Here is a 27,200-nt window from a genome sequence, read left to right on the forward strand (position 1 = left end):
AGTTCTATTTTTACGTTCAGCTACATCATTCGATTGAGGTAAGTATGGTGGGCTCTTTTCATGTATTAAACCATTTTTCTCACAAAAATCTACTAAATAACCAGAGCCATACTCTCCTCCTCGATCGGACCTGACTCTTTTAATCTTCCTATCAAGCTTATTTTCTACCTCAGTTTTGAATTTTATAAACATGTCCTCAGCTTCACTTTTATTTCTAAGCAAATATACTTGGGTATATCTAGAAAAATCATCAATAAAAGTGACATAATAATGTTTACCACCTCTGCTCATGGTGTTTTTGAAGTCAGCTAGGTCGGTGTGAATTAACTCAAGAAGACTCGTTTGTCTAGTTGTAACAGGTCTACTAGGTTTCTTAGCAAATTTGGCCTCGACACAACTAGGACACTTCTCATGAGTTTCTGAAGATAACGAAGGAATAAGCGACATAGATTTGAGCCTTTTAATCGAATCAACATTCACATGACCTAATCTACCATGCCAAACATCAATAGACTCAGCAATATAAGCAGAAGAAGAAGCTTATTATTAATGATAGGAGAATCAACATTCAAAACAAATAAACCCCCACAGAGATAACCCTTGCCCACAAAATCCCCATTGCGCGACATTACAACCTTGTCAGCCTCAAAAACACGTTTCACACCAACTTTGTTTAGTAAGGCACCAGACACGAGGTTTCGACGCAAAGTAGGAACATACAAAATATTATTTAAAGCAAGAGTTTTCCCTGAGGTTAGTTTGAGAAAGATCTTGCCTTTGCTTTGTGATAACAAATAAAAAGAGTTACCCATGTAGACACATTCACCATCAAGAACATCTTCAAATTCAAAGAAAGAGATCCTTGTTAGCACAAAGATGTCTTGAAGCCCCTGTATCCAGAATCCAATCACTAGCATTTGCAACCATATTAGCCTCAACCACTACAGCAGCAATAATATCATCCTTTTCAGCAACATTAGCTTCAGCAGCAACTTTCTTTTGAGGACACTGATAAGCTTTGTGACCCGTTTTCCCACAAACATAGCATACCGTTTGGTTTCGAATCTTTGAGGCGGAGTTTGGTGAATTTCCCTTGACCAACTTTCTTAGCATTCTGACCCTTGGATTGACCCTGACCAGCTTTAGCCTTTCCCTTACCCTTGAATCTATCTTATTTTGAAGACCCACCAGTTTCAACAAGATTGGCTTTGACAGTAGTAAGAGACAATTGGACTGACTTATCTTTTAGACGATTAGCTTCTTCCTCATGTGGCCTACCTAAGAAGGGACAAATCCTTCTTCTTATGTTTCAAATGATTCCTATATTTATTCCAGGAAGGGGAAATTTTTCTAGCAAAACATTGGCCAAAAATATTTCATCTAGTTTCATTCCCTCATTAGTGACATCAGCACACAAATTCTCATAAACATGAACTTGCTCCATAATTGGTTTGTCATCTACCATTTGAAACCCAAGCCACTGCCCGACAACATAGTTTTTCTTACCCGCATCGTCAGCCCCATATTTTTTCTCTAACAATTCCCATATGGTTTTAGCAGATTTATGAACCGAAAATAAATCAAAGAGGGTATTCGACATATGAGTAAGGAGATGGAACTTAGCAGTTTTGTTATCCTTATCATGTTTCTTAATAGTCTCCTCATTCGACTTAACAACAACAGATTTAAGGTGGGGTAGTTTCTACACTAGCAAATGTAATAAAGCAGTAGGAGGGCATCGAAAATAAAACATAGTCGATTTCTAATTGTTCAAAATACATAAGCAGTTTTTGAGACCATCTTTTGTAGTTCATACCGTCTAAGGGTTCCAATTTCGACAATTCAGACAGGATTTTGTTTGAGACGGCAGCCATTGTTACGACAGAAATTATATAGTTTTCAAATTGTTAGAAAGATAATTCGTAACAACGGAAAAAACAAATGATTAAACTTTAACGAAACAAGAGACAGAAATAGACTTATCGAAACGGAATTGCAACACCGTGGTATGGAGGCCACTGACTTGAAAACTATATCGGTACGACCGTGGTGGTAATCGTCTCTCGCCGGTAGTTCCCCAAGGTTAACACTGCGACACCCGTACACAACCACTCGTGTATGAGAGCCTTGGAACAAACAAAAACGAACCCAGAAAAAACTCAGAAGCAGAAGAATATCAAATTTGAGAGGATAGGAGAGTTGTATGAATTGTGTGTTGAAGTGATGAGAGAACAACTATATTTATAGTATAAAATAGAGCTGTTACAGGCAAAAAAAAAACGGAGGAAATAAAGGAGACAATAAATCTCCTTAATGACAGTCAAACGAGATTAATGGAGAATAAATCTCCTTAATCACAGAGATTTTATTTGACTGAGATCCGTTACAGGACTCCAAAAACACACACAAGCCAGGCCCAAAAAAATAAGATAAAAGAGGGCCTTTGGCCCGCACCTCAGGTGCTCTACACAAACCCGAACCCGAGCTCGAGCCGGGCCGGGCCGGCGCGCGCGTGCCTGTGTGTGTTTGGACCCAAACCCAGAAACCCAACAATCACCACAAAAGCCTCCTTGGTCCAATCTCTTACCCACCACTGGACCAAAGGCAATATAAACACAAAACATACTCTTCTTCTCACCGATGTGGGAGAGAGTATGAACCAAAAACCAAAAACTTGGCTTTTTCTTGGAATCACACCAACATTGGGCACGAGAAACGGAGCAGGGGACTGGTGATGATGACATGGTGAGACGGGTTCGGGTGCTACGGAATTGACGAGCTTGGTGATGACGGAGTGTCGATGATGAATACTCTACGTACTTCCATCCAAATCAAAAATGGATTTTTGATAGAACACAAGTCCAACTTTGACTTTTCATTGTATACTTCACATTTTCATTCTTTGACTCCGTCTTGACTCGTCTTAATTCCGCCTTGATTTATTCTAAATCGAATCTCCTCTTTATTATTTCACCTTACCTACAAATTATTATAATAAAGTAACATTAATAATAATATTTAATAAATATCCGACTAATTAATAAATATGACTACGACGACTAATTATTATAATTAGTAATAAATGAGCTATTTAATCATATAAGCACACAAAATCGAGTCGAATAAAAGGATTAAATATGGGGTAAAATGACGCTAAAATTATACTTATCACTGGGTCGAGCAAGGAAAATCGGAGTCCTAAAAGTATTTGGACTAGAATAACTTTCCTAATTCGATTAGGAATCATAAGTATTTTCTAGTTCGAGTAGCAGTAGGCTTATTATTTCCTAGTCAGAGTAGAAGTTGTTACTTTCCTAATTTTAGTAGAAGTATTTATTTCCTAGTTAAATTAGGAAGTTTGGTTTATTTCCTAATTTTAGTCAGATTAAAATAAGGCAATTATGTCATCTAGTAATCGATTAAGGAGATGTTTCCTTATTCAGTTTAGGAGTCAAGTTAGTTGGCTATAAATAGGGAGTCATTGTAATCGTTCAAAAATAAGATTGAGTTATTGAATAAAAAAAGTGAGTTTTTCGTTTACCGTTGTAAACATCGGTTCGACGAGTTCGTTCCAAAATTGTTATTGTTTGACGCGTTTTCAAGGATTAACCCGAGTTATAATCAATAGGTCTTGATTATAATTCACCATTGTCGAGTTATAGTTCAAACCCGAGCAAATATCCCATTGTTTCGATTTCAAGACAGATTTCGGAGCAAATATCCTTATTTCATTATTGTTCTTTATTCTTTAAACCGCTTTCGCACAATTTTCGTATCACATTTGTAAGAGACGGGACCAAGCTTGACCAAACTCTTTAGACCAAGATCAAATCGGGGTTAAATGGTGGACTGGGACAGAGCATATTAATATTGGTCGTCCGACAAGAAAAACGTATGAACCATACCCTGACCGGGCCAAATAAACCAAATATATGATTGCCATCGACATGATGTATAGAGATGGAAGCACACAGGACGCTTGGTTGACACTCCCCGATACGGTCCATGACTCATCTTAGCACGACACATGATTGACACGCCCAACACAACAAGACACGCCATAGGTTGAAGTTTGAGGAAAAAGAACACGCATAACCCAGACACGCCACAATCCACTGGGCATGACCGAGGGTGATAACGAGCCGAGCTTAGACTTGCTCGGTTGTGCTCATAAAGCAAAACTCGAGCTCGAGCTTACTCCGGAGTTAGAAAACCGTGCTCGTTATTAAGCTTGCGAGCTTTAATGCGAGATCAAGCTCAAATCGAGCCTATACACAATTGTTGAATTTTCGTTTTTTTTTTCGATATTTTCAATAACAAGGCTCGAAAGTTATATATACAAGTATTTGGAAAATAAATGAGTTATTTGATCGGTGTGATATAAATATATATAATCAAAACAAAATATTTTTATGAAATATGAGCCTGAGCCGAGCTCGAGTTGCGAGTCGTCTGTCTCATTAACACCCGACATGGTACGCTTTAGCATGCTCAATATACGAAGAAATAAGGCTAAAGTACGGATTTTGAATAGCACGCTTAAGCATGACACATCGCAACACTCCACGCCATGGGCCGCCAAATCCATTTCACATGCACAACACGAAGCTCACCTTCCCGTGCCTAGGTGTTGCCATTTTCTTCTCTTAACATGGTGGGCTGGCACGACGCGCGACACACTTCTATCTCTAATGGTGTACTGTACAAAATTGGAACTCAAAAAGTTCGTGATGATCAAAACGAGCAACATTATCTTCTTACTGGATTTAAGTTTATACTTACATGCGGAGTATCTTATAATACGTGTAAATAAAGTAAGAAATAAAATCAATGACGTTACACCTTTATAGATTTTGGTGTTACATTAGTTCGGTTCCACGGTACATTTAGTTTGATTCTGAATCGGACCAAAACCAAAGTAGGGTAAATAAGTGGATAGTGAACCAAACTAAATAAAATACGGTCCGATCCTATCTGATCTTTGGTTCAGAACTCCAGATCCCTATGTGAACACTCGCTCATAGTCTCACTATTATTCTAAATTAAGTTTCCACACTTAATAATACGAAGTAAGATACCATAATAAAAGTCTCTATTATTTCGAACTATACTAGTATATGGAAGGTCTCATTTCATACATCTGACCATAAAAGTGGTAATATAAAACTTTCAAACAGAATAACTTGTTTAAAGTGAAAGTTAATAGATCTCATGAGAGACCGTCTCCCACTAATTTAGTGGGAGACATAATAGGGAAAAAAGAAATTTGATGGATCCTTTATCCATCATGTGAGAGGTCTCTTAATAATGCTATTGAGAAACCGTCTCTTTGAAGTTTTTGTAAAAGTGAAATATTGGGACCGAGTATAATACAGCCGACGAGAACCCGAGACGGGAAAACGATATAAGCCAAAATAGCTACGCTGGCCTACACCGCACCAGAGATTCAACCCACCCAGAAATTAAATTCAAGTATATGACGCCATCACCTCCCTAATCACCTAGTACTACATTTCTTCATTAATATCACATCACTCCTTGAATCATTGTACACCAGTCGCACTTTGCTTCTGTCTTCTCCCTTTTAACGAATTTCCTTCCCAAATATCGTCCATATTCATAACCCTAACATTTTCTCTTTCTTCCTTCATCCGCCATTGTTGAACCTCCAAAATGACCTCCTCCAGGAAGATGCTTCGTGACGGTGAAACTAATTCCGCAGTCGACGACAATAACATAGATCATTACGATTTTGATTTGTTCGTTATTGGCGCCGGTAGCGGTGGCGTTCGCGCTGCTCGTTTCTCTGCTAACTTCGGCGCTAAGGTTCATTATTTTCCTCATTTTCGTATTTTACTATTTTATATGCTGTTTTCGTTATGCGATCTTATATATTGTCGGCTTGTTAAGCTTGAAATTTGTGTTGTATTGCGAATAAATTGTGTTAAATTTTATCTTTTCATATGTTATTTTCGTAATGATTTTTTTTTGTTTTTCGCTGTTTTATTGAGATGCGATTGTGCGATCTTCTATTTTATTTTTAGTTAGTGATTGTTGTTAAGAGATGAGATTTCATAATATTAATGTTAGATTTGAATCATTCTTGTATCTAGTGATCATTGCTGTTTCCTGTGTTGTGTTGCAAATTCGTTATTCGAACAATGGATGTGTAATACTGTGTGTTTGTTGCTGAGTCTATCGAGTAATTTGATGGAGTTGTTGATTGAATTTTGAATGAATGGTTGATTTCTGCAGTTTCGAGTTTTTACTCGGTTTCTTATTGTTTATAGGGATTTATTTCACAAATCACAATAATAACCTTACCTACGGAACTTGCTACGAATTGTTATTTTGCTAAGTCGTAGGGAACTTTCGATTAACTTGATGATGTTTGAAGGTGATCGTTACTGTTTGGTATGATGTTTTGAAAATAGATTATTGAAAGAATGTACATACAAAGTAGTCTGATTTTTTTGTTGGTGGTTAATATCTTAATGATGTGATCTAAGTGTTAATGCGCAATTTATTTATATGAGGTAAGTCGGTAACTATGAGACCGTCCCATATACTTATGAATGAAATGAGAAATATCAGATATTAATGGTTGTTAGAACGAAATCAGCATGAGACTGTCAAGAGTTGTTGCTTTTATTGGCCTATTTATTAATTATCTTACTCTATTCACCGACTTTTGTGAAGGTTGGAATCTGTGAACTTCCTTTTCATCCGATTAGCTCTGAAGTTGTCGGGGGAGTTGGTGGAACGTAAGTTTCTCTTTGTCAGTTTAACTTTTTAAGTTTTAACATAGTACTTTGATCACTTCTTGCATTTATCTTGATAGTAATGCCACATCTATGTTTTCTTGTTATTCTAGTTAAATGTGCATTTAAAAATGTTTTGTTCATTACTTTGTTTTCCAGATGTGTTATTCGTGGTTGTGTACCAAAAAAGATACTGGTGTATGGGGCATCCTTTGGCAGTGAACTTGAGGTAATTTTTTCATTTTCTCTCAATTTGTCTGTATGATCATAAGTATGCACTTTTGTGAGCTGCCGTCTACTGTGGATAACACATATACTTGGTTTGCTGTTTGGTGTGACCTGTTGGCATGTGTCGGTAGCTATATGAGCTTATTCAAAACTATTATGTATACAATCCCTGTTATCTAGTCCTGGATTGTATGAGGTTCGAGAAAGCTATTGTCTGAATACTTTAATCCAACTAATTTAGTGGTGATAGGCGCAACTTGCAAAAAGCTGTTATCAGAATAGTACCCCTCGCGATTCTTAGGAATTGCTTCTTCTACTTTTGTACAATGATCGAGGAATGTCATCTCAACTTTGAATTTTAGCCACACAAAACAGGCTCAAAATAGAAATGGAGCAATTCTAAGAATAAGCCAAGTAGAATATGGCTTAATACCTAAGAATTAGATGTAGTATTTCCTATATATGGATTAAGAATTTGGCTGTTGAGAAGGACCCACACGTGGATTAAGTTTGGTTGAACTCTGTTGAATGGTGAGGACTTGAGCAGTTTGGCGATTATCTATAATCACTTAATTCTAAGTTGGTAGAAGTTTAAATTCTTAAGAAAAATGGAAATTAATTCTCTGCTTACCTTCTTATGTAAACAACTATAGTACCCTTAGTTACCAATGTGGAGGAAGAAGCTTTCCTTGAGCTAATCATTTAGGTGTCTCCTCGATTTGGCCATAGATTATTCTATGTTGTAGTCTTGTAGCTGCTGCTGCTTTTTTTTAACCTTTCACGTGCTCTATAATTTTGGTGACCCTCTCACTTTGGAATCTTATATCCTGCCAATTTTGTATATTTATGCTCCTGTACCTCTATGATCATGATTTTCTAGGATGCAAAAAATTATGGGTGGGAGTTGAATGACAAAATTGACTTCAACTGGAAAAAGCTTTTGCAGAAGAAGGTGAGTTTTACATTGATTTCTTTATTTTCTTCATAGCTGAATGAGATGTAGTTCCTAGAATTTGACTTGTTTGGTGAGATAACAATCATATTATGCAAATTGTTTCTTGTACCCGTAATAGGCTTCATAGCTATTTCTTTTTTCTTCGAATTAATCTGTTCTAAAACTGTGGCATCAAATCCAGACTGATGAAATTATCAGGCTTACCAACATCTATAAGAGATTGCTGTCAAATTCTGGAGTCAAGCTATATGAAGGAGAAGGAAGAGTTGTTGGTCCTAATGAAGTGCAAGTGATACAGCTAGATGGCACAAAGTTGTCTTATTCAGCAAAGCACATATTGATCGCAACTGGAAGCCGTGCCACGAGTCCTGATATGCCTGGACAGGTGGTCTTCCTTTCTTTTTCGGCACACTTAGTTGCATAATTTATGATTTTATGATGTAAGACTGTTTTACATTTGACACACGGCTCTCCTTCGCCTATCTGCCGTGTCAGTTATGATTATGTGATTTTGTGATAATACTGGTCTCTAGTTGATGATTTGCTTTCTATGAAGTACTCCCTCTATTTTGTTGAATTATCCCCATTAGCCCATTTTTGTGAGGAGAAAAGTGGGTGCATGGGGCTAATTCAATAAAAAATGGAGGGAGTAATATTTTGAATCCTTTTACCTTCTTGCCTGTAAGCATACTTTAAGCTTGTTATATGATTGCCTGAGTAGTGGCTTCTTTGTTCTTTTACTGGTCTGAAATATATCATCTTCTACTTATCTGATTTATTTTGACCTTTTAGGAGTTTGGCATAACGTCTGATGAGGCGTTGAGCTTGGAGGATCTCCCTAAGCATGCAGTGATACTCGGGGGAGGGTAAGTGTAAGAATGAGGTGCAACCATTGTCACATACTCCAATGGTTGGGCAGAAGCTTGTTTTTCCCCCTACCATGATTAATGTTGAATTTTGTGTATTTAATGGATGTAATAAATGGCTTAATTCATTCTTCATTCAGTTACATTGCTGTTGAATTCGCTTCTATATGGCGTGGGATGGGCGTCACCGTGGATCTCTGTTTCAGGAAGGAGCTTCCATTGAGGTACTTGAATTGAATGCTGTTTATTGATTTAATTGAATGCTGTTTATTGATTTATATAAGTTTTAAATTATTTCAATGCATCTGCAGAGGCTTTGATGATGAAATGAGGGCTGCTGTAGCAAGAAATTTGGAAGGAAGAGGAGTTAACTTGCATCCTAGAACTACTCTAACAGAGGTTTTCTACCTTTCCAGTTTTTCCATTGATGCTGAACTTGTGGAACCAAATTTTGTTTGTTATGAAGTTCAAGCATTTATTGTGCAGGTGGTGAAAACTGACCGTGGCGTTAAAGTTCGTACTGATCATGGTGAAGAAATTGAGGCTGATGTTGTGCTTTTTGCCACTGGTACGTCCTTCACCCTTTTTGGGATTAGTTCATAAGAACAAATACAAAGCACACTGTTGCTGTTGACGGAATTATGTGAGGTTGTTTGCAGCCACCATAAATATATTGATTTCAAGCTTCTGATTTGAATTACGCTTCCTCAGTTACGTAGTGTCTTGTGACTTTAAAAATTCTGACAACTGATCTGTGTGTTTTGTATTACTGCCCTGCTTTCTGATGGCTTATATAAGTTCGTGAGTCCTTGGGTTTGCTCTAGAATATTAGATGGCCTATGGTCTAACGGTGAGCGTTTTGGTTGATAAATAGAGTATCCAAAGTGTTAACTTCTATTCCTTCATTATTGGTTAGTCTTCTCTGTTTCTGAATGGATGTGCTTCCCTTAAGGCCTCAAGTAGGAGATGGGGAAGGGATTTCTTTCCTGATGCTGACATGAAGAGGTGTCAAGTGTCATTATTTTAATATACAAAAGAGCAGCAGATCATAGGGGTCAAATAAATGTTTTTAACTAATCTTCCATTCGGATTCCCAATGGTTGAGAAATTGATAGAGATAAGCAGCTTCTACTTTTTGGGGTGTAAAGAAATAGAGGTAATGATCCCCATAGTTGTGATTGTGAAATACATGGAACTTATAAGAGGGTTATCTGAGTTTTGTGGTCTTATGTAACGAATTCGGTGCTTCCATTTAGAGCTAGTTCTGCTATGCCAATAAGTGCGAGGAGCATTTCTGATGATTTAAATGAGTGAGACTCTAACAGTGTTCATGCTGTGGCCAAAGGTTCTATGGGTCTGAGTTTATGGCGCTTTTCTATTATGGTAGAGCAGTACACAGTACTCGTAGTGTCTCAGTCGTCGTAGAATGAATAATTATTACAGGTAACTAATAAAAATGTATGGAATTAGAGATACTTCTCTTAGGCCTTGTTTGGATAGTCGAAAGGGAGGGGAGGGGGAAAGACGGAATAATTTAGCTTGGAGGAGGGAAATGGAGGATCCTGTTTCTTTCCCTTCCATTGGATACCAAAATATGAGGGAAAGGGAGGAGAGGGGGAAGGAGGGAATGGGATGTGGGTGTTTGGATACAATTTCCCTCCAAATCTCTCCAAATCTTTCCTATTGTGGAGAGATTTTAATTTGCCTTGGAGGAGGGAAAATGGATCCCTCTCCCTCCATTTCCCTCCAACCTTATTTTCTATCCAAACAAGGGATTTTAAATCCCCTACTCTCCCTCCCTTTCCTTTCCCTCCAAATCCTTCCATCCAAACAAGCCCTTAGAGAGGGACAGTTGTTTCAAATATAATATTATAGCAACTTTTAGGCAAAAAAATGACAAAAGTCGGGCAATTACCCCCTCCCTAAAAGATTGATTAATCAGGAGTAGAAAAATGATGGATGATGGGATAGTATATTGATAGTGATCAAATGTATTGGGACCCATCTTTTGTGATGGTGGGAGTAATTTCACTTTGAAAAGGGGAGTGATCAAATGTGTTGGGACAAGCTAAGACAACATGAGACCCATCTCTTATTACGGTGGGAGTAATTTTCACTTTGAAAAGAGGGGAGTGGGGTGGGAACTTATTACTCATTATACCTGTGTGGTTACTCACCTTTTATCTGAAGGACAAGGACCGTTTTTTTCTTGTTCTTTCCTTACTAGGGCAATGCTCGTTTTAGCACGCTTTTCCTCTGTACCTATCATGTTTCAGCTGTCCTTAATTTGTTTCTTATGATATTTTTCTAAACACTTATTTTGTAAAATAGGTCGTTCTCCTAATACAAAGAGGTTGAATTTGGATGCTGTTGGCGTGGAACTTGACAGAACAGGAGCTGTGAAGGTTGATTTATGTTCTTCTTTCTTGATTTCCATTTTATCTGTAAATTAGTGTCCTTATTTTGTATCTATTAAAAAATTGTTCCCGCTTTAGCTGTGACAATGGGGTAGTCCGAAAGAATGAAGTGGTCGCTGGTCGTGACGAGTAAGAATTGAGAGAGATTGGGAGTGGTCACTAAACTAGGGTGCAAAAAAGGAGGTAGGTAGTTAACATAGAACAATGGAGAGCGTGTGGGAGTGTTGGTGAACAAGGGATGAAGGGGAAAGAGTTAGGTGGTTGGTGACAAGGTGTGATCAGCGGACATGGATGGTCAGTGGCTGGGGTCAGTTGGAGGAGAAAGGTTGATGGTGGAGGAGGTGATGGTGGACCTGGTGGTTGGTCTTGGCTGATGGTTAGAGGGGGTGATTGCTGGCTGGAAGTTTGGAGAGGATTTTTTTTATTTGTAGGTTAGTTAATTGTATGCGTTAATTCTCTAGAGGGAATAGGATTAGAGTCGTAAAGATTAGTAGCTTAGTTATTAAATTTTAACATAAGTTTAGCAATGGCATAATGTGTAAATATGTAATGGTAATCAGGCAATCTTGTAATTTTATTATTAATTAAGTTTCCATTAACGGAAGATAAAAAGTGTGGGAGGAACAGATAGTTTTCTCTGACCAAGGAATGTGGGAGAAATAAGAAAAATGGGACTGTGTTTCTTAGAAATAGCCGGGACTCTATACACCAAAATGTGTGATTAGTCATTCTTTGACCTTCTTTTGTGTTCTAGTTTCTTTTAGGGGTAGAGGGTGTGCTTTATTTTCGTTTTACCAGATCATGCTCAACTTTTTTCAAACTTCAGTTTGTATTGATTTGGCGGCTCCATGTGATGGATTTATGATAATCTGTAGCTGGGTGAATCAAGTACTCTTCAAAACTGAAGAGTTTGTATGTACCCTTGGCAAGTATGCTCTAACATACTCATACTTATCAGTTGGTTTGGTGTTAAATGTCGGCTATGACATTGCATTTCGATCGAGTTTGGAGGTTTTGGAGGTAACCGTGACTTGATTTAAGGTGCAATGACTGGGATCAAGCCTTCTTAAACCTAGATCTAATACCATATCTGCTGGTCTGTTGGTTGACGTTGAGCTGATTAGTACTTTGCTCCTTGTCATTAATCTTTTCTTTATGCCGACTGGACTGTAATCAATTGAATCATGTACAGTGATACTTTGTTAGCTCTGGAGCCATATTCTCCTTTACTGATTTATCCTTGTATTTATTCAGTTTTGTGAAGGCATTGGGTTTTCTTTTTTTGCTTAGCGTATTTCTTTCTGTATAGGTCGATGAATATTCACAGACCAGTGTACCAAGCATTTGGGCCATCGGTGATGTTACAAACCGAATGAACCTTACACCCGTGGCTTTGATGGAAGGAACTTGTTTTGCTGTATGGTTATATGCCCTGCTCTTACTTGCCCCCATATCTCAATTAAAGATCTAATGTATTTTTTGTTTATCTTTTCACTCATCACGATTTAATGGTGTTTTTTGTCTTCAGAAAACGGTATTTGGGGGCAAGCCGAGCAAAGCTGATTACGGTCATATACCGTGTGCAGTGTTTAGGTATGTTTTCCTGATCTTTGTTGGGCATATTTATTTTCTGCAACTTTCTAGGTCAACTTGTCTCTGCAAGTTGCAACATATTTTGTCTGCAATCAGTCCACCTGGTCTCAGTACATCAGATTAAGTGTAGTGTGTATACTACATTTGTTACTGAGTTGATTTTACGTCATTGACTTGGGCAATTTTAAGATGGTCAAATATTCAATCTCTTGCAACTACTCAAATTTCTAAATGTCTTGTCTGTTTTCTGAAACTAGTGGATAGAATGTATCACTGACAATAATGAAAATCTTGCAAATTTACCTCAAAAAAAAAAAACAGTATTAATATGTATGAAACTATGCGTAGCTTTGATAAGCAGTAGTAGTGTAGTACAATAGCCAGCTGTGTTTGTGCCAGTGTTGAGGAGTAGTGTTGTTGGTGAGTTGTACTCGTAATAGTTTCACTAGTAAAAATGTCAGAAATATGTTTTTATGAGCTTATCAATGGTTGTTCGTGTATAAAAAAAGCGTATCTGTTGTAAGATAAGATCTAACTTGATTCAACTTTTGGCCATGCAGCATACCACCTCTGTCTGTGGTTGGGCTTAGTGAGGAGGAAGCTATACAGCAAGCAAATGGTGATATTTTGGTTTTCACATCATCATTTAATCCGATGAAGAACACTATTTCACAGTATGTGGTGCCTCTTCACCGTACTTCAGGATTTATCTCTCTTGTCAGACGCTTATCTGTTGATTTTTCGAATAGCCTACATAGTTTTCTTTTAACTTGCATGGTCCTATATGTTTTTGGTTCGGGATCTCCTATTAGCTGCTTCTTCTGACATATGCATCAGTTATCATTTATCGTACATTGGTATTTTTCATATTTGTTTAATCATGTCCTATGTATCTTAACTTTTAAACATACATAGAAGATAGATGATGTTCCCTTTTGTTATCAATTATTATTCGTTGGTGTCTCTGTTTAGCTGCTAGAGATCTATTCACTCTGATATTCCTGGATACAGGAGACAAGAAAAAACGGTTATGAAGCTTGTTGTCGATGCTGAGACGGATAAAGTGCTTGGTGCGTCAATGTGTGGCCCTGATGCAGCTGAAATTATGCAGGTACATATGTATTTAGATTCAAATGCAACTCGGCTTAGCTGAAAAAAATTGCCTGAATTCCTTTATAGTTTAACTGCTAGATAACCAATCTATTAGGGCAGGCTATATTTGCATTAATAATTAGTATGAAGTTTATCAATGCACGAGGGAACAACTGATCACCACACGTTGTACCAATGCCACATAACCGATAAGTATATATAGGCTCATTTAGATGCATCTATTTGGTGATGCTGCTTGATGATTGCAATTTAAATTAAACTCATGATACCAAAGAAAGTAAAGGCTTGGAGTTTGAAAGATATACTATCCTCTGATTCCTTTCTCTGACTATATTTACCAATGATATTGTGTTTTAGGTTTTTTAACTAGTGTAACACCCGTGAAAATTCACGGGGTTGTTTTTAACTTTAGAAATTAAATCTATTTATTAAATTTGAAAATAAATATTCCTCGGTATATTTAATTATCATAAATATGTCCTTAACTCCTCGGTGTCCTATATTACTTCTTATGAAATAGATATCTATTGAAATTATTAATTCATATATTTATCATCTGCGATGTATAATTTAAATAAATTGTTAAGATAAAATTTATCAATATGATCATGAGATATATTTACGGATCTCTTTGTTACTATGTTATTCTGACTAATACGATTAATATTGTTATCACTTTTATTATACCTGTTGATAGTACTACTGTTATTTTTTTTAGCACTAAAACTTTGAAGAAACGGTCTCTTTGAGACTACTACTAATATTACTCAAATCATACGGATTTTGAACATGGGTTATGAATTTGAACTTGTGTCACAATACAAAGTTTATGGTTGATGATTTATAATTGGGTTTTTCTATTATATGCCCACTAAACACATGTTAAGAAACCCAAAGTGGAAATAATTAAAGCTATTTTTATTGGTAAAAGGGTAAAGGTGGTTATCTATTTCAATTTCCCATGAAAATAACTTTAATTATTTTCATTTTTGGGTTACTTAACATGTGCCTAGTGGGCACATGATAGAAAAACCCTTATAATTTTTGTTCATCAATGTATTTCATATAGCTAAAATAAAATGGTCTTACACCGTGATATGGTTCTTTTCTAGAAAAGTTCATTCATTTATTGTTATTGATAAAAGAGTAGTTTTTATACAAATGGATAGATTTACAATGTGAGACCGTCTCACGCACTAATTACTATAATACTAAAGTACTCCCTCAATTCTCTAATATATGACGTTTTAGAGATGTGCACAAATATTAAGATGAATTAATTGTACACTTTGAAAACAGGCAAAATATGAAAAACAAATGGTGCATTTATTGTTATCTTACATATACACCAACAGAATAATAGCAGAAGAATTTTTAGTGGTGTAGAAAAATGCAAAGGTGAGAGAAATGATGGGACAATAATCTTAAATTGCAGTAACTTTTTGTGGGGACTCTGCATTAGATAAATATTGGGTATGGAGAAGCTTAAAATGTCATCTAAAATGTAAAAAACAAAAACCTCTAAAACGTCATATACAGAGTATTAAAGAATGGAGGGAGTATAAATCAACCTATTAAATTAACAAACTAAAGTGTATTGCTAAACTTAGCATTGTTGCCCACCATCGTGTTTTCCATTGTGATTAATGGATCACACTTCATGTCATTTTACACCCATTTCTAAAGCAATTAACCAAGTCCTCACTCCTCACCCATCACAATCAAATAATCATGGTGGAGCTAGCATTTTAAGTTAGCGAGGGCAAAAATTTTCAGCAGGGACGAAAGGGTAATATTATAAGGGGACCTTGAAAAATTTCGAAAATTTTAACTAAAAATTTCGAAATTTTCAAATTACAAAGTAGGTAAGGTTGGATGTACATAACCCTTACCCTCGTTTCTGAAAATTAAACACAAACTCTTCATTAAAAATACAAATTATGGGTTTTATTTGTATTGTTAGAGAAATGCCGGTATGAAGAACTAAACAGGGTTCACTCTTAATTAAAATTACAGATCATGTTTTTTGTGTTTTTTAATTAATGGAGGAATAACAGTAAGAAAAACTAAACAAAGATCAATTTTTTAATTATGTTTACAACAGTAATGTAATGTTCATAGAACTACAATGTAGATTAAAAAGAAGTAAAATTTACGACTATTCAAGAAGAAGTATAGAAGATAGAATAAAAGGTACATGGAAGAATGAAAGTTGAGAGGGGGATAATGATTGAATGTGATGCTTAACAAAATGCTCCTGCCCTATTGTTAGAGCATAAATCACACTATTAATTCGTCTACGACGGAGATTAAAATTACTCCGATGAAGAAAGTTTCGCGGAAACTTCGCCAATCTTCAGAGTGTAAAGCTGAGGAAGAAGCATTATTAGCGAAGCACAAACAAAACGTATCAACAATCATGAAATGAAAAGAGAACCAAGGAGTAACTATTGAATTAAACATACTTTCAAATTTTTCGTCTCGTTTTTCGTGGATTAGCATCTCGAGGTCCTTTCATAATATAGGATATGAAAAAAGCGTCTTGGTAGCAACCACCAAACTAATAGAACAAGGCTTAGTCATGACAAACTGGTCCACAAGCAAGGTAAGTAGGTCCATTACCGGCCGGCTCCGTGACCGAAAAGACCTACCTTCCCTTTAACCTAGCTAATCCCTTATCTCGAATCGGAGATGCTAACGGGGCGGGAATCGGAGGATACGTACTACCTTGGGGTCAGATGAGCTTTTGGGGAGCTACAGTAATTACAAGCTTAGCTAGCGCTATACCTGTAGTAGGAGATAGCATAGTGACTTGGCTTTGGGGTGGTTTCTCCGTGGACAATGCCACCTTAAATCGTTTTTTTAGTCTTCATCATTTACTCCCTTTTCTTTTAGTAGGCGCCAGTCTTCTTCATCTGGCCTCATTGCATCAATATGGATCAAATAATCCATTAGGTGTACATTCAGAGATGGATAAAATTTCTTTTTACCCTTATTTTTATGTAAAGGATCTAGTAGGTTGGGTAGCTTTTGCTATCTTTTTTTCCTTTTGGATTTTATGTCCTTGATGTGGTAATATCCATCAGAACCAACTTTATCAAAACACCAAACACCCGTCCAATGCAACACATCTATCAGAACCAACTTCTCACAGCCTGCAATGCATGCATCCACTGCAACACACCGGAAAATTAAGAACTGGACCCATCTACTAAAAGGTGTGTCGCTGTACAACTTATAATTATATATGTATGACTATAAATTATGACTCAGGCATAAAAAAACATCATACTCCTTCCAAGTTTTATCAATCTTCCTTATTTCTCTTTTGAGCTTATGTAATCCTGTCTTGTGTTCTTCCTCCAACATTCAAATCAAAGTCAGTCACATAATTCACAAAATCTACTCATAAACAACTATTGCATTTAGAGCCTTATTTTCAAATAAAATTGACAAAAATGACTCATTCCAACATTTGTAAACTGCCATATTCTATTAAACTAATAATCACAAAGAGTAGTAATGGAAAAGCAAAAATTCCGTATACTTAGAAAATGCAAAACTATAATACAACAAAACTGCAATAAAACAGAATTTGGAAGACAAAATTATCAAGGGAAAGCAATAGTTCAATACTAACTTTGGGGTTTGATTTCTTTGCTTAAAGCAAGCTCCAAGTTTCTCCATTGATGGTTTCAATCGATGTTTCTTGTTCAATCTCCATTTTCTCTTGGATTTCTATCTCTCTCGTGGTGGTCGACCATTATCTCTAACATCGGCAATCACTTCCTTTTCCGGCGAATCAATCAGGCGCACTCCCATCTCCAACGTGCCGCCTCCAACATGCGTTTCCCTGACAACCTTCTTTTTCATCCCATTTACCAATTTCCATCCCCAAATTTCTCGATAATGGCGCTGGCACTATTAGTTTTTTTGGAATATTTGAGATCTATGATTTAAATATATGGTGAGACTGATAGGTGATGTGTGGTGTGGCTGGAGAATGGTGAGATGAGAGAGGAGGGAGATGAATATATTAATGGCCAGGAGTAAAGATGAATGTATCTAAATTCTAATCTCTGTCAATGCATTGTGAATTGGGAAAAGAGGAGAAGTTATTGTGGTACAGTATTGGGAAATTGTAAAATGTTGGGAATGTACTTTATTATTTAATTGGACGTCAGATTTGATTGGGCTTTGTTTTTTTTTTTTTTTGTTTTTTTTTGTGTGTGCTGATGTGGCCATATTGCAAAACCGTGATTGGCTCAAACAAAACTGATTTTGTGAGGTTGAATGTGAGGGTTGCATTACCTTAATTCTCAAAGGAGATTGTGCCACCTCAGCAGTTTTACAAGATTCTTTTATACTCCCTCCTATTCTCTATTTTCTTCCCTATTTCCTAAAACGGATTATTCAGGTTTTCTTCCCCTTTCCTTTTTTGGAAACTTTTAATCTTATTTTATTCATTCCTCTCTCCTATCACCAAACCCCACCCAACTCACAATTCCTTATTTAATTCATAATTATTCATTTCTCTCTCCTATCACCAAACCCCACCCAACTCACAATTCCTTATTTTATTCATTCCTCTCTCCTATCACCAAACCCCACCCAATTCACAATTCATATTTTATTCTCTTCCTTAAATATTGTGCCCCATCCAAAGGGGAAGAAAAAGAAGAATAGGAGGGAGTATATATAATGATGGCACTGCGTATGGTAAAAGTTGGCATAAATTGAGTAGGCCTTAGAGACTTCGAGTGCCCTTCTTATGTGTATATATTAATCTGCAGTCTCTAAGAAATGCAGCATGAGCATAGAGTAGGTATCAATAACTTTATTTCACACATATCACTCCCTTTCTTCCCGAGGGCTAAGTTTCTCTTAGACATAATGCATAACCAATCCACCAATCTTAACACTCATTTATGATAACAAGCGGTCATATTAGGTAGCAAGTTTTAAAAATTTCGTGTTAGGTAGTAAGTCGTAAAAAAAAGGTACATAAAAGGAAGTAAGTACCAATTTAGCCTTTTAAATATGCTCCTTTTCTTTGTAAGCCCAATGCAAAGCTCGCGCATGCACTACCCAAACGTCTCTGGGCGCTTTAGGTATGCCTTCTACGTAAGTTGCAGATAGTGAGTCCACCCATGTTACTTAGACTCCTTCAGAAGTATCCGACATGGGAGTGTGTTTCCATGTGTCAGACTTGGCTATTTTTATAAAAAAAAATCTGCATATTTTGGCTTGAAATGAGGTGTTCGAGTGTCCTACCCAATTACGTGTGATGAGCATTGGACGCGATTACAGATGGAATACAAAGACTCAAAGGAATATAAGAGTGAACTAACCCTACATTTGTCATAGAAAATTTTCTAGCAATGTTTTATGCCCTTCTATTTTCCCCATTTTCCCCTGCTTTGTGTGCATTTTAAACCTAAGGTGTAAATACAATATTATATGAGAACATGGTATTGTTTGGATGGTGTTTGTTTTCATTTGATTCTTTTTGTCATTGAAATTGGCCTCAAAGTCATATAAATGTAGGAGATCAAGACATCAAGCGTGTTTGATTACAGACAATTTATCTCATGAAGCTTGTTATTATCCAAATTGGGGGTCAGATGTACATAGCGTCGCAACCTTACCCCTTTGGTAACAGTGCGCGATGTTTAACCACAAAGGCTGCTTCCAGATCACATATTCTGAAATTTGGGTCTAGAATTGCATTGTACAACTAACTGTTACTTACCATTGTAGAGAATCATAGTCAGTTTCGTGTGTCATTTTGTTTTCCACCAATTCCAGAAGCAATGAAATGATTTCAAGTTTGACGAAATTTGAAGTGATGCGTACTTGAATTGCCTTCTTTTCCGGTTGGGTGGTTTGGCAGTTATCGTTCCAGTAGCTACTTGATTTGTCGCTAATTAGATGACTTGCTTATTTGTAGGGAATTGCTATAGCATTGAAATGTGGAGCAACAAAGGCACAATTTGATAGCACGGTAAGCAATCAACTTCATGAGCTTCCTGTTCTTTAATTTCAAATTTGACAAAGGCATAATGACTTTGCTCGTGCAGGTGGGCATCCATCCTTCTGCCGCAGAAGAATTTGTGACAATGCGGGAAGTGACAAGACGTGTTCCTGGGGCAGGCAAGCCGAAGACCAATCTTTGATTTGAAAATGGAAAAGTGCCCCTTTCTACTAGGATACACAAATTGATCTAGAATGCAGTTGGGTGTAGATTTATCAAATACACTGGTTAGTTTGATACACACGCCGGGGCTTTTTTTTTGGGGGTTTGAGCAATAATGCATTCGCCTTTTTGCTGTATTTGTTTTAGTCATTTTTAAAACTATAGATTTAGGCTACAGAACAGCACTGTTATTATATTATAATATGATGTGTAATATTTGGGATCATTATCAAGTATTTGGACATTTTATGGTCACTGAGATAGTAAAGGTAAGCGAAGTCTTGCCTCCGAGAGTCAAAATGGAAGTAGTTACTAATTAGCACTTACTAGATAGTTATCTCCCATGCTTGGTTAGTTGGCTAAAGGAGAAAAAAGTCGACATAGTGACATGCAATTTATGGAGCATTTCACATTTGTTTTTTAAATTATGAATCTCACATTTTTGAGACCGTTCTTTTTCAAATATATGAACAAATATTTGGGGCAGAATAGAAGCTGAATGCACCGAAAGCTAGATCTAATAAGTAATAACTTAAAAATTGATAATTTGTTCGAGGTTGGGAACACAATTAGAAGGTACTCCCTCTTATTTGGAATAACTGTACCATTTGGACAATGGCACGAAAATTAAGGAATGGAGTTAAATATTGAAAAGTATTGTATAAGGGTAAAAATATAGGAGAGAGGGTATTAATTTAGATGGGTTAGGGGTAGTTGGGGTCGTAAATAAAGAAAAGAATTAAATATGGTAAATGTGACAGTTATGTGAATAGACGGAAATGGCAAATGGTACAGTTATTCCGAATAGGAGGGAGTATTAAGTATCAACATTATTATAATAGGGGCAGAATAGAAACTGAATGCACCGAAGGCTAGATCTAATAAGAAATAACTTAAAAATTGATAATTTGTTCGAGGTTGGGAGCACAATTAGAAGGTATTAAGTATCAACATTATTATAATATATTCTCTTAAATTGTAATTTGTTTACTTTTTCCCTAAACTGTTTATTTCGCATACATAAATTGTGAACAAAATTACATGGGAAGTCGTAAACTAGTTTGTGTTTAGGTAGATAATGCTTCTGTTTTAATTGGAAGAAACACCTGTACATTGATATCCGAAACTCAGGAGAGGATTTAGCATATAGTACCCCCTTTCCCAAGTCAAAATGGGACGATTCCAAAGAGCAAGTGATAGTCACCTTTTGATTTCACAATTTTCATGTCCTTAAAGATACAAGGGCATTTCCATTAAGTGCATGAAAATCTCTCAGCAGAGTGCCTTTCGCTCTTGGATTTAGGAGTACCCTGATCAATAATCAGAAGCAACAGCCACAAGAAAAGCACCCACGACAAAGTGCAGAGAAGGGAAAATACAATACAATACTACAACGGAGAAAAACTTCGTAAAGCAAGCCTAAAGTGAAGATAAGGGCATGACATTATAAGTAAAACCTTCGTAAAAATTTAAAAACAAAGAAAAAACGAGGAAAAAGTAACACGAAACATAAAAAATAAACAAGATAGTATCACAGGACTCGCTACACGCGCAAAATATAAGGCAAAGTGCTGTGACCACTAAAACACCTTAGTACATATACTAAGCACCGCCAACAAACACCAAACATAAATTCTCTGGCAAAAAAACATAACCAATAATGAAAGCATACTGTAACCGAGTCAAAATCCAAAAACAGTAACACAACCTGACCTAACTTTTCAGCAAAGTTATAACTCCAAACACATCTACCGCACCATCACAATGTCATCAATCTTCAAAATCATCTTAACACACTCGGTGGCCAAGGTGATTGCACTGGTGCTGACGAGCAAAGGCTGAACCACGTTTTCTTCTAAGATGTTAGTGATCTGCCCCTTCCTTACATTAATCCCGGCATTTATCTCTCCTTGTGCGTGCCTGTTCCTAAGCTCCGTAACAATTGCAATTGGGTTGAGACCTGCATTTTCAGCCAAAGTGTATGGAATTACCTCTAAAGCCTCGGCAAAACATTTCACGCAATAACTTTCCATTCCCTTCAAAGTCTTAGCCCATGCACCCAACTGCCTTGACAGCTCAATCTCTGGGGCCCCACCGCCAGCAATCAGAAACCTTTTACTGACCAGACACCTCACCACACATAAAGCATCATGTAAACTCCTGTCGGCCTCGTCCAAGACCAACTGGTTTGAACCTCTTACCAGAACGGTAGTCGTTCTTCCCATATCCTTAATACCAGTAATCTTCACAATCTTTGACTCTCCGAGTGAAACCTCTTCAACTAAATCAGCAAAGCCCAGCTTCTCTGCCTTGAAATGCTCGATGTTTGCAATGGGTAGACAGTTTAAGGTCTTGGTAATGAACTCAATGTCGTCCCTCTCAACATCCTTGACCACCAGAATTTTGGATTTAGACAAGTAATGCAATGACAAATCGGTAACAGCATCCCTAAGAATGCTCTTCTGAATCAAAAGCACATTACAGCCGGTGGCTTTAATCTTCTTGATCATTCCCAAAATATAATTCCTCTCCTCCTTCAAAATCCTATCCATCTGAGTGTAATCGGAAACAACAATACTCTGCTCAATGTCAGTCTTCGGGGGCGAAATCTGGAATTGAATAACTCCAATCTTAGCATTCTCCATCCTAGTAGGGCCACCAGCAGAGTGTGATACTTTCTTGTCAAAAACCAAACCCTTGACCAGCTCGGTATCATCCACAGTTCCCCCAAGCCTCTTCACAATTTTGATATCCCTTAAATCAACCATATCTGGTTTTGCCGGATCAACAACAGATAACACAGCATCAACAGCAAGAGGTGCCAAAAGCGTGGAGTACTGGCTGACAACCTGTAGACAGCAGGAAGCCACTTTTTATAAATAATACTGCCAACACTAACAACCTAAAGCCACTTTACAAATCAAATATTTTGCTTTCGAATTCAAAACAATGAACGACATCTACATGCCTAAAAGTAACACATCTTTTACTGTACAAGAATGATCAGCGCACAAATAAGGTATTTCATTTGGAAACTAGTGAAACATCTATTCAAGAAGTCTTCCTTTTTTTTCATTCTCAACTTTTTAATGGAGTTAAAGAAGCACATGTGAAGAATAAAAACCCAACTAATTTTGAATATTAAACAGTTATCTATTAGCTTAATTATAATTTCACCATATTGGTGAATAATGTAGTCGACTTTACAACAACTACAACATTACTCTAGTCCCTCAATGGATTCAGCCATTCGCGGAGTAAAGAGGTCAACAAGTCTTGCCCCTAATATCATGAGGTAAGATATAACAATTGACAGCCAGTTTAAAAATCAAAATGCCCCACGTAGTTATTTATAACAATTATTCATGACATCTACCTTCTTTGTTATCAAATTTTTAAGTTGGTAAAAGTCTGAAAGAGGCACATATGAAGAAGTTAACAAACCTCTAATCAAAGCTCAATTAGGTTTGAATAGCTTGCAAATTATTACAATAGCTGAATATTACAATAAAATTGATCTAACTTTGGCGCGGTAAGAGGGCCACATGGCCTACCCCTAAAACGACAATTTATTTTTGAATGACCCATAAGGTAAATATTCACTTTGCTAATTCTTGGTACTAGTAGCAGATATTACAACAACAACAAAATTAGCTTTATGTCTCAACGGCACAACAGTATAAAGGCTTCCTCTCTACATCAAACGCACATATTCATAGATCTACAGCACCATCCTAATTCAAAAACCATAATCCATCCTAGATGGTCATATTATCGCTAAAAAATGAGCTTTTCTAATACTCCCTCCTATTCACAATAAACCTCCCATTTCATTTTGACACGAAAATTAAGAAAACACACTACCCCACCATATAAATAAATTTGAACCACACAAATACACTACCCCACCATACAATTAAATTTGGACCACACAAACACTTACCAAAAAAGGAAATAGGGAAGTTATTGTGAATAGACGGAAATGGAAATAGGGAGGTTTATCTTGAATAGGAGAGAGTATAAGAATTGAGCATAGTGGTCGATTATTGGTTTTAAGACGCAGAATAACGACATTTCTTACTAAACCCCTCCCCATAATATTACATTCCTATATAGTGTCAACGGACGCATCATTTTGCACGCCTTAAGAATTCTCCAACAATCAATTAATGAAAAATAAATGAGGTGTGCTAAACTACTCGGCCTACCTTACCGTTTGTCAAGTAACACATTCATAGATAACAAACCACTAAAATCGAAGCAGCTCTAACTCAAGTATCTTAAGACATCGCTACCTTAAAGCAAACCCGTACATACTCATAAATCAAAATCACCACATCAAAGCACAAACACCAAAGCTCAATTCACACACTCCGAATTACACCATACCCTACTAATAAGCCAAGTAGAGGCAGCCTCACTGCCTAACCAAGGAATATTAGATGTTGGTTCCGAATTAAAGATTCATGATCCACAAACCACCAACTCAAAGCATTCAAAATATTAGGAGTTGCTTCCTTCCATATACTTAAGGATCACATACTTATTGTAGCAAAATCATAGCTTACTATTAAGCGAAGTAGATGCCAACTTGATCAAGTAACATTACTTACTAATTCTCAATCACATTCATAACCCACAAACCACTAAATCAAAAGAGACCAAGATGATCTCACTTTAAAATCTCAGGTATTAAACATTGCATCCCAAAAACTACTCAAAAGCCTTCAAATGATTAGGTATTGCTTCCTTAATAATCCAAAAGTAGGATAAACTATGGCAAAATCATACATTTAAATATTACTCGAGATAGATTCAAACTTAATCAACAACTACTAGGTATCGCATCCAGATCAAAGCATTAAACATCCTCCAACTTAAACACAATCCTTTTATTGGTTAAAGCCTCATGTATAACTATAAGATGGTCTTACACAATAATTACACCAAAACACTAGATATTACGCAACGCACATCACATCTAAAAACTCCAAGACCACAAATCAATCGATTAAGCGAAGTAGAAGCAGACTTAATCAATGAATCAAGCAATCAAACACTATTACGAAGTAGACGCAAACTTAATCAATGAATCAAGCAACTAAACACATTTTACCTTGCTATTAAGCGAAGTAGAAGCGGACTTAATCAATGAATCAAGCAATCAAACGCAATTACCTTACTATTACAAAGTAGAAGCAAACTTAATCGATGAATCAAGCAATTAAACGCATTACCTTACTATTAAGCGAAGTCGAAGCAAACTTAATCGATGAATCAAGCAATTAACGCATTTTACCTTACTATTAAGCGAAGTAGAGGCGGACTTAACCAAAGAATCATTATCAGACAACTCAAGAGGAACCGCCATAGCCGTCAAAACCTCAACAGACTTAACAGAAACCTTATAAAGCGCATCAGAGATCACAGTAGGATGAATCCCCTTCGACAAAAGCGCAGAACACTGTTTCAACAACGCACCGGCGATAACAACAACAGTAGTAGTTCCATCTCCAGCAACAGAATCCTGCGATTTACTAAGTTGAACAAGCATCTTCGCAGCAGGTTGCAATACCTCCATTTTCAGAAGAATGGTGGCGCCATCGTTAGTGATGATGACTTCACCTGAAGGTGTTTGGATCATCTTATCCATGCCTTTCGGACCTAAACTGGTTCGAACCGCGTCTGCTACGGTTTGCGCAGAGAGGATGTTTTGTTGACGGATGTCTTCGGTTCGCTTGTTGTCTACGAAGGTTTCGGATTTCTGGTTTCGTGTGGGTTTGGGAGTTGCTGCCGCCATTGTTGAGGAAGATGGTGAACGAAGAAACCCTAGAAATGGAGAGAGGGAAAAGGAGGGATACTGAGGGTTCTGGAGAGATGGTGTGTTTGTGTTTGTATTTTTAGCACACAATTTTGTTTGAAATGTTAATATAAAGAGTTTCAAAAATTATAAGTAGGAAATATCCGTCTATAAATATAGACGGGTTAAATATCTACCCAATATTCACTTTAAACATATTTAACCCGTATTTTAAACGGATATATCCGTTTCATAAAATGGTAATTGAATCAGCAATTACTCTTTATCATTTAGGTTAATAATTTTAATAATTTACTCTTAGAAGTTTACTTAATGCGCATTAAAGATAACGAGTTGCGGTCTACTTGTCATCAAAAAAAAAAAAATTCATTAATTTGGATTCGACTCGTGAGCTTGGACTAGTAGAAGGTCTCCCTTCAAACGGCCTAAAATGGTCAAATAAGACTCGTCAAGTTTTCTGACGGAATAAGTCGTCTGAAATAAGAATTAGTGTTGGACCAGATCCTCACGCTATAGAAAACTTTAAAGTTCTGAGTGCTTAAAAATTGTCTCCAACCACCGAGTGTGAGGATTTAATCGGGTTTGGTTTGGTCGGGTCAAATTTGTCCCAAAGTTGTATCCAAGTTGTCCCAAAATTTAATCGGGTTTGGCTCGAGTCAAATTTCGGTTTGCATGAGTTCGTGTCAGATTGATCATTTCGGAGTGGTGATCTTCGGGTCAACTTTTATCAAATTATTTATGGATTATAATCAGACAATAAACATTCGGTTTCGGATCAAGCCCGGGTGTTAAATTCGGATGTCGGGTCAAGTTATTCGATACAGGTCATTCAGGCCGAGCCAATTTTATCAAGTCTATTAGTTTTTTCTTTTGGGGTGACTAATCAGGCCTATTAGTGAGCAACAAGAAGTCCATATCTATATTTCAGGTGTGACCAAGTTAATACTTATGATATTAAAACACCAATCATGCGGTGGCGTTGGGGTTGATTGTAGTGTTACTGTGTTTAGTAGCGTTTGCAATAGGCACCTTAAAGTTAGTTGTTGAGCTATTTTACGAGTTATTGAGTTATTAAGCTATTTTACGAGTTATTGAGCTATTTTGCGAAGTTATTGAGCTTAATAATTACTCTGTTAAGCTCAATAACTTTGTATCATAGCTCGATAATTTTGTTAATAGAGTTAGACAACTTTGTAACAACGCTCAATTACATTGACTAAGTTGTATATACAATCAACAGATAATACATC

The 27,200-nt window shown here is 36.7% G+C and overlaps 2 protein-coding genes across 2 annotated transcripts; one reads left to right on the forward strand and one right to left on the reverse strand.

Moving 5' to 3' along the window:
• The first annotated feature begins 5,356 nt into the window (after positions 1 to 5,356).
• LOC141598866 (glutathione reductase, chloroplastic) lies at positions 5,357 to 20,384 on the forward strand. Its single transcript, XM_074418682.1, has 16 exons — positions 5,357 to 5,826; positions 6,700 to 6,764; positions 6,921 to 6,990; positions 7,870 to 7,941; positions 8,126 to 8,329; positions 8,737 to 8,810; positions 8,951 to 9,034; positions 9,122 to 9,209; positions 9,297 to 9,378; positions 11,142 to 11,215; positions 12,537 to 12,644; positions 12,756 to 12,820; positions 13,381 to 13,494; positions 13,832 to 13,931; positions 19,884 to 19,937; positions 20,014 to 20,384. The coding sequence occupies exons 1-16, from the start codon at positions 5,674 to 5,676 to the stop codon at positions 20,107 to 20,109; spliced, it is 1,503 nt and encodes a 500-aa protein (XP_074274783.1). The 5' UTR covers positions 5,357 to 5,673; the 3' UTR covers positions 20,110 to 20,384.
• Positions 20,385 to 21,620: 1,236 nt separating this feature from the next.
• On the reverse strand, positions 21,621 to 26,052 carry LOC141598877 (T-complex protein 1 subunit delta). Its single transcript, XM_074418692.1, has 2 exons — positions 25,429 to 26,052; positions 21,621 to 22,978 (listed from the first exon to the last, which is right to left on the reverse strand). The coding sequence occupies exons 1-2, from the start codon at positions 25,927 to 25,929 to the stop codon at positions 21,878 to 21,880; spliced, it is 1,602 nt and encodes a 533-aa protein (XP_074274793.1). The 5' UTR covers positions 25,930 to 26,052; the 3' UTR covers positions 21,621 to 21,877.
• Positions 26,053 to 27,200: the final 1,148 nt, after the last annotated feature.

The sequence above is a fragment of the Silene latifolia genome, chromosome 1, assembly GCF_048544455.1.
Source record: "Silene latifolia isolate original U9 population chromosome 1, ASM4854445v1, whole genome shotgun sequence".
Lineage (NCBI taxonomy): Eukaryota > Viridiplantae > Streptophyta > Magnoliopsida > Caryophyllales > Caryophyllaceae > Silene > Silene latifolia.